A 14363-nucleotide genomic window follows, 5' to 3' on the forward strand; every position below is an offset into this window, starting at 1 on the left:
GATTAATTTTTTTTTTAAGATCACATTTGGCATAAATCTTAAATCATTTTGAGCTTATTTATTATTCTATCTATAAAGATTGCAAAGCATTTATTGCGCAACCTAATCGTGAATCCATGTGAAGAAAGAAAAATCTCGAACAATACAACCTAGAAGATGTTGGATTGATACGAGCCAATTTAAATGAATTGCTCAATCCATAAATATAACATAAAATCCAGCCAAATTTTACTCATGGGGGTGTTGAGATAAACATATCGTGGTTGAGCATACCTTATATATATATATTTTTTAAAAAGAAAAAGGGTAGAGTTTAAATCTACCGTGCAATTGCGACATTACATCCACCACCAATCTAAGCACAACATGGGATGGATTCATAAATAAAGAGATTAATATGTCTATGAAAAAATTATACTTTCTAGCTCAAGTGTCCAACAAGAATTAGCTTACATTGCAGGCCCTTGATGAATGCTGAGTTTGAGGGGGGGGCTCACCAACCTATAAATGAGAGTACTTGGCATGGTCTAATGTGACAAAAGACTGGGTGCGTTGGACCACACACTGTCTTGTGCCACATGATGTCCTGCACTTTGTATTGGCCTAAAGGTGGCCTTGGGCAATGTCCTTTTCCCCCTACAGGCTACAGTGAGCCACTTACATTAGTAGGTGAGGGCACTAGCTGAACTAATTGATTTCATACTCTCAACTGGTTGGCCCCCTCCTTTTAAAAGCTAGTGGCAGCAAATTACTACCACCAGATTGTGCAAAAAAAAGTTATGCTAATTTTGCAAGAGCCAACTTTTGTAGTGTATTTTATTTTTATGATTTTTTGACATTTTTTTGTCAAGATTTAGGTATTCTAATTTGCTAAACATTCAATAGTTTGTGATGTATTGTTAATTGAGAGTTGGAGCAAACTTCTTGAGCTACTCTACTATTTTTTTTGAGAGAGAAGAAGGTGCTTGCTTCTCCGAGATTGAAAATCAATAATCAGACACTCAAATTGGAGATCTATTATATTGATTATAATCTACACTATTAAAAATGTCTAGAAATAAAAAATTGTGTATTTTAGTCGTAGCTAACTTATCCATTAAGTGGCTACAGAAATGCAAAATTAAAATAGAACAATACCATGTTTTGTTATTATTTAAGTATTAATGTTAGATTTATACATGTTTTAACATATACAAATCATGATCAATAAGATGGATTGATTTTAATATAAATACTTTATCATATATTCCGGTAAAATTAGCACAATAAAAAGCGTCTATTTTTGTTTCTACTTGAAGCATAGGTTAATTAGAGGCCACCAGAGTACAAAACTTTTTATTTCTAGGCATTTTTAGTTGTATATATCATGACCTACAATGTGGACCTTTGATATGAACAACTAATTATTGATTTTGGACCAATTTCTGAAATAGTCAAGAATCTGTAATGTCCTGTTAGTTGAGAGTTGAAGGCAAACTTCTTGAGGTGCCCTATTGTCTTCTCTTTTAATTTAGTCTATTTTTTCCTCTTTTATGATCACGTAGCAGATATGTCAAACAACCGATAATTAATCTCTAGGGACAAACTACACTCCTTTCAGGAGGAAAGTATATCACCTCCTCTCAGTTTGAAAATCAATAACCAGTCATCCAATTAGAAAATCCATTTCATGGATCATGATGTACTGTTGAAAATATCTAGAAATTAAAATTTATGTAGTTTGGTAATTTCTAACCTATGCATTAAGTGGGTGTAAAAACCTTCATTGTTGATACCTTTATAGTTTAATTTTCTGAATACTTCTCCATGGCGTTTTGATATGCTAGTGATAATTATTTTGAAGGATCAAGTACCTTCATTTTATTCATCCTTTAACATAACCTATTGGAAATATATGCTATATTTATTAAAATTATTATATAAAGATACATCGTGGAACAAGAATTATGAAATTGAAAGTCTAACTAAAACCACCTTTGTCAAATAATAATTATCTTAATAATACTTTTCGAAAACATCAATAGCTAGCATCCCACAAAACCAAATTTAAAATGCAAATTGCATTCTTAAAGCAAAAGTACAAACACTCCATTAAAGTGACAAACCAAAGTACTTAAGCGCCATCTGCAAAACAAAAGCAAATCAAATTTTTGGATCATGATTATATAAATTTGCATATAAAAATAATAAAATGATTTATAAAGTATATTATGTTAACAAGTTTATTATAAAAGTTGAAGGCCATGCAATGTATGCTCTTAACGACATCTCCAATCCTTTTATAACATCCATCAGGTTTTATCAGAGGCTCATTATCCACTTTTACCATCTTAATATATATCTTCCAAAATTGAGCCCCAAGTGCATTCTTTTCCACAACTTTATTTGGGTCCTTACTTAAAAGAGTTTTTAGTGCTATTTTGTGCTATGTCAAGATAAGGCATTTTGGAACTTTTTATCACAACTCTATTTTCTTCCTACAAACAAAAATTCATATGTAATATTACAAAAATCTACAAAAAAAGAGAGCTTGGATTATTAGTTTTCAAGATAAATCATGTAAAGTATGATCCATTTACCTTAAGTTAAGAAGCATGCTGTAATTTTGTCCTTTTTGCAATGCTTTCCTCTAACATGAAAATATAATTAGTTTTTATTGCAGCATGTTGTAATTTATAATAATTATAATATTATAAATATTTAATAATTGGTTTTTTTTCTTCGTAATAATAGATATTTTCCCCTATCAAACTACTGAAAATTATCTTTGGATAACTACAAATTGCTGAATGTATGCTGCATCTAGTATCGTTTGCCCTTCTTCGCTGATCGAATCAAAAGATATGCTAAATAATTTATATTTCTTAATGGACTTTTTAATTATATTTTGTGGAACTATGATGAATGGAAAGTTCTGGAAATCAAGATGGGAGCAGGATCACACTAAGATGAGATCATGGCAATTGGAACCCTCTATGGTTATTAGACTTAACAATTCAGTGTTCTTATTTAATCTTTCGGATCATGGCAACTTTCAACATGGTAATGCATTCTCATTCGACCCAAAATTATGAGATCATCTGCCAAAAAATATACACCAATTAATACTATAAACCAGAAGAGCAGGCGACGGTCCATGTACAAACTATAATTGTAATTTGCTATTTCCAAACTATTATATGCCAAGAAGTGACTCATGGGTCGAAGGATTGCAAGTAGAGCTAATTATAGTCCGGATATCGGGTCTAAACTATATTTATTTTTAATCAAATTTTAAGTCAGATTTATTTAAACTTTAATATTTTTTATATCGAAGTCCAGCCTATGGTCAGCTCTAATTGTAAGAAGCAGCTATGGCCGCATGGGTGCCATGATCCTATACAAATATAACACTCACCTTATAACATTGTTTTTTGTAGCATTTTGTCATGCAAGCACATGTGTTCATGGATTCATAGGATAAGAATTCTGACTAAGGAGAGAGAAGAGTGGTGCCTCCCAGCTTGAATTGGACGAAGACTGTCCCTCCTAGAAAGCAGGACGGAAGGTGAGGGAAAGGGAAAGGGATCGATCTTCCAAGTTCAGCATTATTCTTTGGAATTCAAAAGGATAAAGTAGGGATCTAAAAGAATTGGTCCCCATGCTGAAATACAGGCAGATTTAGGTCCCACAACCTTTGAATCATGTGCCTAGCTACCACAGCTGCTTCAGTCAAGTTGCATTTTTTTATCACAAATCTTTTCCATTTTGTCTGCATGAACTAATATTTTTATTTGTGAATTTAAGTAATCATCAGTACTCAGCATGTTGGGTTCCATAATTTTTTTTCTTCCCTTTTTATGTGGTGCACATAACTAATTTAGCAATGAGTATTCTGATCTCATTAGTTGATTAACTGGTTGAGATTAGATTTGCTAGTCATTATTATTATTATTAAGGATTAGTCATTATTATTATTATTATTATTTTGTAAGTATTGATATTAGATTGCGCTACCTTGGCAAATGGTCATGACTCATGTATTTCCATACAAGCCAGCTTACCATGCCTGCATTTGCACAAATGTATGCTACTTGGATAGGGTCTGAAAAATTAAGATAGGGTAGAAGTTACAACTTCTCAAGTCTGAATGAGCGTATTGGCATGCAAAGAAAGAAAGAGCAAGCAGTGGATTAGGGTTCCACTAAGGATTACTATGATAAATCGACTTTTTCGAAAAAATCTTTTATAGTTTCTCTCACTTTTATAATTTTATTCAGATACATAACCAAGACAAGTCTACTAATTAAAAAAAAAAGAGTGTGACTTTCAAAGGTAACGTTCGCAGATTTATGGGAATGTCATGAGTCGATTTCATCATTTAGGGTAGTAGAGTTGGTAGTTTATAACCAAGCAGCTGCATTTTCTAGCAAGACTAATTTTTATGTGGCAGGCACAACCATATACACCAATCACCTCAAAGATGAGAAGGATTTTCTGATTTTTGATAAAGACCATTTTAACTTATTAAGTTGGAGCATGCATGCAGAGAAATAATATTTGTTAGATTATTATGAGATATGGGACCCTCCATGGGACTGATATGGTAGTTATTTAGTTAATACCTATCAGCCCTTTTCAAATCATATCAAGGCCAAATGTGGAGACAAATTAGTACCATTTTAAAGAAATTCCTACTTCCTGCTACCTTTTGTTTTATTTGCTTTAACAAAAAAGAAAAATCCTAGTACATATAATGTAGAAAGTTTTAATGTGCAGCATGTAATTTGGACCCAAAATCCTTCCTTTTCTATTTAAATTATAAAAGAAATCCTACATTATTTATCTACAAAATAACCATTAGTTTCATAGAAATTGCTCACAGAAAATTACGAAAGGGTATTTCAATGCATAAGACTTTTGTAGAGAAGTTCTAAAATAGAGCTTCTTTGAAGTAGAGCTTTTCAGTTTTTTGGCAAAGCCAAAACTGCTTTCCGATTTTTTACCAAACACCATTTAATCATCCAAAATTGCTTCTGAATGAAATGGGGCCTAAGATTTGGAAAAGCCTATTTTGAGAAACACATAAAACCCTGGATCTTCTATAAAATATTATTTACGAAATGTCTAGATTTATTGAAAACCATCAAAAATCTTTCCCAAATAGCTAGTTTCATAAAATTCTAAAAGAAAATTAGAATTTTACCAAAATTATCCATCCAAACAACACCTTAAACTTCTTAGGCCTTGATATATGTATCTAATCAATCAAGAAAAAATGAATCATATCTATGACTATCAGAAGATATACATACTTAAGTTTTACTGATCTTAATTCTTCAACACTAAGTCAAAGCATCATGGCCATGCATACATGTACACAACTTAATTGCTTCATGAGACAGTATTAACTACTAAATAAAACAAACCTCAGCAAGAGTTGCAACTCACAATTCTTGCCTTGGCATTTCAAAATTTAAACTACCCTCATTGTTAGGAGAATCCAAACTAAAACCAGAACAAGAATATTTGATCACGCTCGGCAGAAGGCCAAAACCGCCGTCACTATTCAGTTCACTTTGGATACCCAACTCTAGTCCTACTGTTCAAAGCGAGAAAAAGGAGAAGGAACAATGATGAAAAGGAGACGTTTAAACAAGACAAGGAGGAATGATGAAAGCATTGGAAAAGTATAAAGGGCACGAGTTCACGTGTTCGTTTCAACTGGAAGAAAAGAATAGTGGGATGATACAAAGAAACCTAAAAGGCCAAGACTAAAATATTATTCCACATCCAGAAGAACACATATTCTTCCATGGTTAAGACCACAACTTCCGTGTTTAAGCTTCTAAGTTAAATTATTGAACCGGAGGTGGAAAAAGTTGACAGGCATCGCTCCGAAGGCAGCAAAGCCTTCCGTTCCGTCAGACAAGGAGACGCACGGATCCTAACCAACGTTAGTTTCTGAAATATAAAGTTCAAAAGAGATGGGTGCATAAGAAATTTTGTTAGGAGTCCGTGATACTTAATTGCTTTTCAAAATATCAAAGTTTCTGTAAATTTTTTTTGAAAATATTTGAATTTTTTCTTCGCGGAGCATCATTATGGAAGTTTTCTATGGGCGAATCAGACGGATGTTTTCTATTCTCTTCGCTATTTTTTTTTTCTAACTTTATTGGTTGTACTTATATTGGTATGCTGTGAAGATCGGTATGCCAAAAAAAAATGAATTTTGAAATTAGGAGTTGCATATCAAAAAAAAAGGAGAGAGAAAATTGGCTTAAAAAAAATATCACTTGAAATTAGTTAATTAAACTAAATTGATATGTCAAATAATGGTATTTGTTGAATTACAAAATCAAAAAAATACATGTATCCTTATTTATTTTTTTTTGGTGGGTTGATTGCTCAAACTGTTCTCACATGAGCACAACCAACTACATCTCTATCAAAAAGACTACAAAATGCAAAAGAAGCTAAAGACTGCTGGGTCTATAGAAATTCTCCGGAATGCTAAGCAGCGAAGGAGGCGACCCAATTAGCCACTTGGTTCGCCTCCTGAAGGACGTGTCTGACCTGGATAGTTCAACACTCCCGTAGCATCCGACGCATGCCATACAAAAGCGGGTGCTCCCCCTCCTCACGTCTCTCTGCCTGAAGGCGATCCATCAAGATAGCGGAATTCTCCTCCAGTATAATCCTGTCAGCTTCCAACACATGTCTCGCATGAGATAGCTTCTCCCATGCAACCCTGAGCTCTGCCCCAAATACCGAGACCTCACTGGAATGGAACGACATCCCCCCACCGCAAGTAGCCAAACACATGTATCCTTGATAACCAACCACTTGTAGGTAGTTTTAGGAATTTGTGAACACCTTCATTAAATAAGTTACATTACAAGCATAATTTATAAAGTTTATAAGTCAACTTTGGAACTTCTTTAGTTATTTTTCCTTTGTAGATAAATATTGATTTCTTATCCTTAAAATCGAATAGTGTCACGCATGGTATGAAACTTATAAACCCTACAGAACTTAGTTACTACAAAGATGAGCAAAGTACACCTGAATAGATAACTGTACATGTATGTGATAGTTAGAGCTACCAAACAATCTATTTTATCCATTTTACAGTTATATTTTGTCCATAATATTAACAACAGGTACTTAGGTGCGACGCATGTCTAATATAGCTACAGAAAGGAAATATATCATCGCCCGGGCCCATAAGGGGATACAAATGGAATTTAGTAAAAAAATTATATTTTCCCGTTTAATTTATTCAATTAATGACAAAATTAAGTGATGAATTTACTGCAGTAAATATTAATTACAATCCTTCCTCATTAGCCTAATGGTCACCCCACCCCCCGGACCAAGAACAGGATTGAAGAAAAAAGAAAGCCAGGGGAAATGAAAAGGCCTGGTGAAACCAAATTGATCCGTTAGCTGGGGTAAGGAGGAGGAGGAGGAGGAGGAGGAGGCGAAGGACACCTTTGCGTCCACCTCAAAAGCCAAGAATGGTATTGATTCCGCCTGTCACCAAAATGCCATCACCATCACCAATGAGAGAGATCTCAAAGCATTAGAGAGAGAGAGGAGGACACCCAAATATGAAGATGACCAAGGGAGAAGAAACAAAGAAGAACAAAAAGGAGGCACCTTTAATGGGATCGGAGGAAGACGAAGGAGAGCCAGAAGAAAGCAGAGGAAAAGAAGAAGTGAGGGAGGAGGAGGAGGAGGAGGAGGAGGAGGAGGCGGTGGGCGAGGGGAAGACGGTGGTGGTCGGCGTCAAGATGGACACCCAGAGCCGGGAACTCCTCACCTGGGCCCTCGTCAAGGTGGCCGCCACCGGTGACCGCGTCGTCGCTCTCCACGTCCTCACCTCGCGCTCCTCCTCCACGTCCGAGCCCCAGGGTGAGGGCGAGCCCCCCGCCGTCGTCTCACTTGCCAAAGGCTTCGAGGCCATGCTCACCGTGTACGAGGGCTTCTGCAATCTCAAGCAGGTCCCTTTTCTCCCATTAAAAATCTGATCTTTTCTCCCTCCCCCAATTTGCTCTGTCTCTCATCGAATTTTGTCGTAATCTGTTCCCAGATCGATCTAAAGCTGAAGATTTGCAAGGGGTCTTCGGTCCGGAAGGTTTTAGCCCGGGAGGCGAACGAATTCGCTGCGTCAAAACTCATTCTTGGGGTCGCCAAGCACTCCCGTGCCATTGGGTGAGTCCACGGCTCTGTCCTCTGGTTGTGTTTCTTTCTTTGCCCAATTGTGTAGTTCTTTTTGGCAATTGTTTTAGATTCTGGCAGGTTGTCGTCCCTTTCGATTGCCAAATATTGTGCAAAAAAGCTGCATTTTGATTGTTCGGTGTTCGCTGTTAACAATGGCAAGATTGTTTTCCAGAGGCAAGCAGAAGGTTATTTGGTTCCCATTAGCCTTGATTCGGTCTAATTTGTTCTGATTTGATCTCATTCTTTGCCTGACATATCCTTACTGATAACAGGCAAGAACAAAGCCCACCGGAGGAATTTGAGCAAAGGTTCCACTGGTAGCTCCGGTGGCGATGGCGATTTGTATTGTTTGTTGCCAATTAGAGGTGAGGCAAGGAGGGATGCTGATGATTCCAAAGCTTCACTTTTATTGGAAGATGGGTCGAATCGTGGTCAGATTGCTGCTGATGAGAATGCAACAATGGTGTATGCCTCTTCAAAACAGAATTGTTCAATTTGTGAGTCTGTTTCTGATCCTCCAAGCTTGAATGAATTGAAGGAGGATGAGTCTCTCGCGCTGGTTCCAGTGGAGAATTCTGATGCTCCTGCAAGTTGCTCTGTAGCTCCTGTGGTCAAGGAGATGCCAGGGCCACGACCAGGTTGGCCGCTCATCAGAAGGCCAGTTTTTTCAAGCATAAGGAGTTCTTCTTCCCATGGCCATGAGTGGCCTAAGATCTCCGTAGTTCAATGGGCATTGCGGTTTCCGAGCCGGTATTCAGCAGTCCATCCCTATCGCAAGTCCATAAAGTCGAATGCAAATGTCACCCCTCATGTTGATGAAGACAGCAGTGCCATTGTTCCGATTGGCACTGATTCGACTCCTCCCTCTGTTGCCTTCCATGATGAAGAAGGGTCACTTCCAAAGGAGTTGGAGTCTCTTCAAGAGAAGTATTCATCAGTTTGTAGATTGTTCAGCCACGAGGAACTCGTAAACATCACCTCGAACTTCTCGGCCGGTTGCTTTCCATCTCTCTTCACATTCTTGACCTTTTAATATATTACCTCTGTACATTCATGTTGAATTTGTGCCTGATTCCCATCTGGATTTGCAATGTAGAGAAATTAATTGGGAAGGGAGGCTGCAGCCGAGTTTATAAGGGCTGTCTTTCAGATGACAAGGAAGTGGCAGTGAAAATTTTGAAGCCCTCTGAAGATGCGCTAAGAGATTTTGTTTCAGAGATTGAGATTGTCACCACCTTGCATCATAAGAACATTATTTCTCTGATTGGTTTTTGCTTCGAGAACAACTGTCTCATATTGGTCTCTGACTACCTGTCAAGGGGCAGCTTAGAAGAAGTTCTTCATGGTATACATTTTACAGTCACTTAGACTGAATAGCATTTTTTTTTTCTGCTCTTCTTCTCATTCACTGAATATTGTTTCTTATCTGCTGTTTTATTGTCAGGTGAGAAGGAGAACAAGCATATTCTTAGTTGGGCCACTAGATATAAGGTCGCTTTGGGTGTAGCAGAGGCACTTGATTACTTACATGATGGTAGCGGCACAGAAACTGTGATTCATAGGGATGTGAAGTCTTCAAATATCCTCCTCTCTGAGGATTTCGAGCCACAGGTTTAATGTTGCTTTCTAGTCAATAGAATTGTTGGATTGTATTGTATCACCTTGTCACAATCTTCTTATTGTCATTACTTCAGTTGTCTGATTTTGGACTTGCAAATTGGGCTTCGGCATCAACATCAAATCTAACTGCCAATGATGTTGCAGGAACATTCGGGTTTGTGTCATAGGCTATGCATAAGCTTTGCTTGCATGTTGCTGTTGTATCAAATATAAGGCCTTCTAAGCTGGAATCTCTTCATTGCAGGTATTTGGCTCCTGAGTACTTCATGTATGGGAAAGTCAATGAAAAGGTCGATGTCTATGCTTTTGGTGTCGTGCTTCTCGAGCTTCTTTCAGGAAGGAAGCCCATCAGCATGGGATGCCCGAAGGGTGAAGAGAGCCTGGTCATGTGGGTAAGTCCTTCTTTGGCTTTCTTTAATATTTGCAGCACTCGACTTATTGCATCTTGATTTAAGCAATGCCAGATGAATGGCCAGTTAGCATCCACCATCAAGAATAGAATGTAAAGTTCAAAAAAAAATAAAAATAAATTACAATGCCATTATTCAGAGATTTGATGATTGATGCATATAACCTTCTTTTGGAGCTCTTTAATGAAGAGAGTCCAACATTGCTAATTTTTACTGTGATGACAGGCAAAGCCAATCCTTCAAGATGGTGAAATTAAACAGCTGGTGGATCCATGTTTAGAAAATGAATACGATGGCGATCAGATGGAAAGGGTGACTCTAGCCGCTTCCCTTTGCATCAGGAGGGCTCACCAATCCCGGCCCCAAATAGCCTCTGTAAAATCTCGTTTCCCATGTGAATCTACATCTTTGATTCTTTATTTCAGGCAGCACTACTTTAAGGCAGTGTTTGGCTGCTTATTATTAGAAGGGCAATGCAGCCAGTACATTTTTCATAAAAGCATTTCTACGTGAACTAACAAAGAGGTGTCGGTGTGGGGCTAGGGGTTCTTTCTGTAACAAAAACTTGAAAGAAACCAAACATCGATTTGCCATAAATGACTTAGTTTCACCAGTTTGGGCTTCTTACAAGTGAACAATCAAATACTCTCCAAAAAGTCTCCTAGGCACTTCGAGTGAGTTGCATGGGGTAGAACATAACATTACGTTGATGACATGTATGCGTCTTTTTAATCTCAGGTTCTGAAGCTACTCCAAGGGGATGATGATGTTGTCAAGTGGGCGAGGTCCCAAGTCAGCACTTCAGAAGGGCTTGATGAGTTGGATGATGAGTTAACAGACATGAAATCTATCATCCAGTCCCATCTTAACCTCGCACTTCTTGATGTGGATGATGACTCGCTCTCGATCAGCAGCACGGAGCAAACTGTTGATTCTATAACCGCGAACGCTTCCATGGAGGATTACTTGAAAGGGAGATGGAGCCGTTCCTCAAGCTTCAACTAACTGGTTTCTTGTAGATTGGATCTACAAGTTTTTCTTTTTCCTTTTTAATGTATAGTGTTTATATTTTCTGATTCCTTTGATTTGATCTATTTGTTTTAAGGTGATATAGGAAGAGAGGTGGTCTGCAGTGCCCACCTCCTTGCCTCTTCACATGCCATCCTTTGTGAGATTTTTTTTGAAGAACAATTTGACTGTTTCACGGGGGAGTTGATGGCTTTTTGTGTAGTTGAAGAGAGATCGTCAGAGTTGTCATGATTCTAGTGAATAATAAAAAGTTCGGCAACGTGTCTCTTCTAACTGTTTGAGCTTGAATTCGATAAGCATTTACAGATTAACTACCAAACTTGGGTTATATTATACCAGGTAATCTTATGTTCAGGTGTTTAGGTGAGGTGGAAGTTGATGCTGAAAGGAACCTGAAGCTTGTTCTTTTTTACTGGCCAACTGGCTTGTTTGTTTAGATGACATACAGTCTTCATGAAAGCTATAATTAGGTCGTTTAAGTTTCGCTTTCATGAAAAAAGTCAGCAGGTCGGACTGTTATTGTATGGAGTTTCTTGGCTCGGCCTTAACTAAAATAGGGTGTGATTAAAACTATGTCGATCGGCTTAAATCGAGAGAACAGGCTATTAAACTCTGGCAGGACTATTAGGGTTCAGAAGGCTGTGTAACAAAAAATACAATATGCATATATTTCTCTCTGTCTCTTATTAGTTTCAGAAATTGAGGAACAAAATGTTTTATATCTACTCCTGCATCGATCGAGAAAAATATTACAAACCAAAAGAGATCTCTCAATGGAGTCAAAAATCGTTTAAGCTGATACCATGAATCATGTAAGAAAAATAATAGATGAAAGAAGGAAGAACTTATCAGTTGAGGCATGATTTCACTGTCCTTAAGAATAGATCGCGCCCCTCGGAGATTGAATCTCGGTGTAGCAGGTAATGGCGGCCTATCCTCCAGGATACAACAACTGGATCACTCCAAGCGTACACTCGCAAATGAAGTAACGGTCGAACAGCCCAGAACCGCGCTCTTGGAATGACAACAGAGAAGAAAACAGGGAGACTCTTCTCGGGAACGAGAAACAGAGAGGCTTTCGAAAACAGAGAGAGGATAGGTTAGATTAGATTACTCTATCGGATCTGATAGGGTTTAAAAAGAAATGAAGAGGCGTATTTAAAAGACACGTCGTTTTATGAAAGAGGTGTTTTTAAAGACGCGACGTTTTATCAAGAGATAACCAAAGAGCTGTTTTAAAGACGCGACGTTAAAACGGCAAAAAGAAACCTGGCTCAAGCCCACACCCGCGGGGGGGGTCCCCCTGCGCGTGATAATCGCAACGCGCCCGGTTAAACGTTTCCGGATCGGATTCGCCAATTTTGGCTTGGACCTCCATTGGGTTCATGCGCGCATGGGCTACTTTCTTTCTTTGCTTCACCAAGTTAAAATGTTGAATACTATATAAAGATCTTTTGAGTTTTGTTCCTTTCCAATGTGGGACTAAAGAAAGTACACTAGACAAAAAGACAAAAGAGAGAGAAAGGCAGACTCGGAATTTTGAAATATTCCAACAAATCATAACCCTGGAAGAAATTCGATCGAAATGGTTGCAAAAGTAGATGGTAAATTATGAAATGATTGAGAAAATAACAGCGATTGTATCGTCGAGCATATGTAGAACATCAATATTTAATGAGGAATATGTTGAGAAACAATCGTTTCACATTTAGAACACTTAAACTCAGATTGTTTGAATCTAATCAAAGATAAAAGGATTCACAAAGCTAACCACTCAAAGCGAGACGAGGTTTTGTTAATTAAAATAAATGATAGGCATGCCGCTCTTAGGGTTTGCCATTGAAGGATGTTGAGGGTATTGCTCAAAAAGAATGGACAGAATCAGCTGAACCGAGGGACCGCAAGGTTTTCATGGCCGATGGTCACTTGGGAAAACGGAAAGCATCGTTGCCTTCCAATCAGAACAGAGCAATATCCCAATTGATCACAGGTTCTTCTGTAGCCAATGGTCATGACTCTGCCATCAGTCTCATGTGATCTGACGGGCCATAACTCTCGCCAACTGCTCTGAAGGCTCGGGTCAATGGGTCAGCACGTGTCCACTGGGACCTCGCAGAAGCTGAACCATCTGAGATACCAATGCAGGCGTGCAGCGCCAGTGGAGTGTCGAGGTCCAAATTATTGAGTTGCTGAAAACAAAACAAATGGTTACAACCGGTTCATACAGGCATTAATTGTGAGGAAATTTAATTTAATTTTTTTATTTCCTAATTTTTAGTTGTTTTAAATATTTTAAAATATTATTTAAAATAGTTGTGACTATTTCAAAAAAAAAAAAAGCTGGTTTTTGAAAAGATAAAATATTTTTGAAATATTAAAATCTATAAATAGACTCCTTTGAGATTAATTAAAAATAATTCAATCTGATTTTTTTTCCTTACTAGTACTCTATTTCCTGAAGTTACTTCCACAGAACAGTGTTTTTTCACCCTTCATCTTTCTATTTCCTATCTTTTTTAATTTTTTAGGCATTTGAAGGAGACGGTTGGATCAAATCTTCACAGAAATTGTGCTCGTTAGAGGAAAATCGAGCTAAGCCGACTTATTGTACTTTGAGGACGAGATCAATGCAGACCTCCATATAGGGGGTGAATCATGTTCTTAGAGCAGTGTATATCACATGCCTCGATTCTGACATATTTTTTTTAATCTTTTAGTTTTATTCTAGTAAATTATTTTTTATAATATTTTTATAAAATAGAAATATAGTAATTTTTAGGTAAATATATTTTTAACATTAATAATGTCCGAGAAAAGTTACTAATGGCAGCGCCGGATACAGCCATCTGCGCTTTAAAAAATCAGCTGCTTTGATTGGCCCCTGAAATCCATGAGAAGCACAAAAAAAAATCTATAGAGTCGCTTGCCATCTCATTATGTCCTTCGGCAAAAAGGTCGAGTTCTGTCTCTGTCCATCCGTGGTTGAGTGAACCACATAATAGCAGTTAAAAAATCACCCTCAATCAATATCCGCAATGCTTGAAGACAAGCCATTGCTGCATGGGAACCCCATCAAGCTCCCACCAGCTCGGTGAAGGG

General features: G+C 37.6%; 1 protein-coding gene across 1 annotated transcript; it reads left to right on the top strand.

Annotated features, from left to right (window-relative positions):
* Nucleotides 1-7407: 7407 nt before the first annotated feature.
* On the top strand, nt 7408-11537 carry LOC103702603 (serine/threonine-protein kinase STE20-like). Its single transcript, XM_039133252.1, has 10 exons — nt 7408-7985; nt 8075-8196; nt 8284-8390; nt 8478-9200; nt 9302-9550; nt 9650-9816; nt 9900-9979; nt 10070-10217; nt 10461-10610; nt 10974-11537. Exons 1-10 carry the CDS (start codon nt 7593-7595, stop codon nt 11238-11240), a joined length of 2406 nt encoding a protein of 801 aa, XP_038989180.1. The 5' UTR covers nt 7408-7592; the 3' UTR covers nt 11241-11537.
* Nucleotides 11538-14363: the final 2826 nt, after the last annotated feature.

This window comes from Phoenix dactylifera, chromosome 1 (assembly GCF_009389715.1).
Source record: "Phoenix dactylifera cultivar Barhee BC4 chromosome 1, palm_55x_up_171113_PBpolish2nd_filt_p, whole genome shotgun sequence".
Classification (NCBI taxonomy): domain Eukaryota; kingdom Viridiplantae; phylum Streptophyta; class Magnoliopsida; order Arecales; family Arecaceae; genus Phoenix; species Phoenix dactylifera.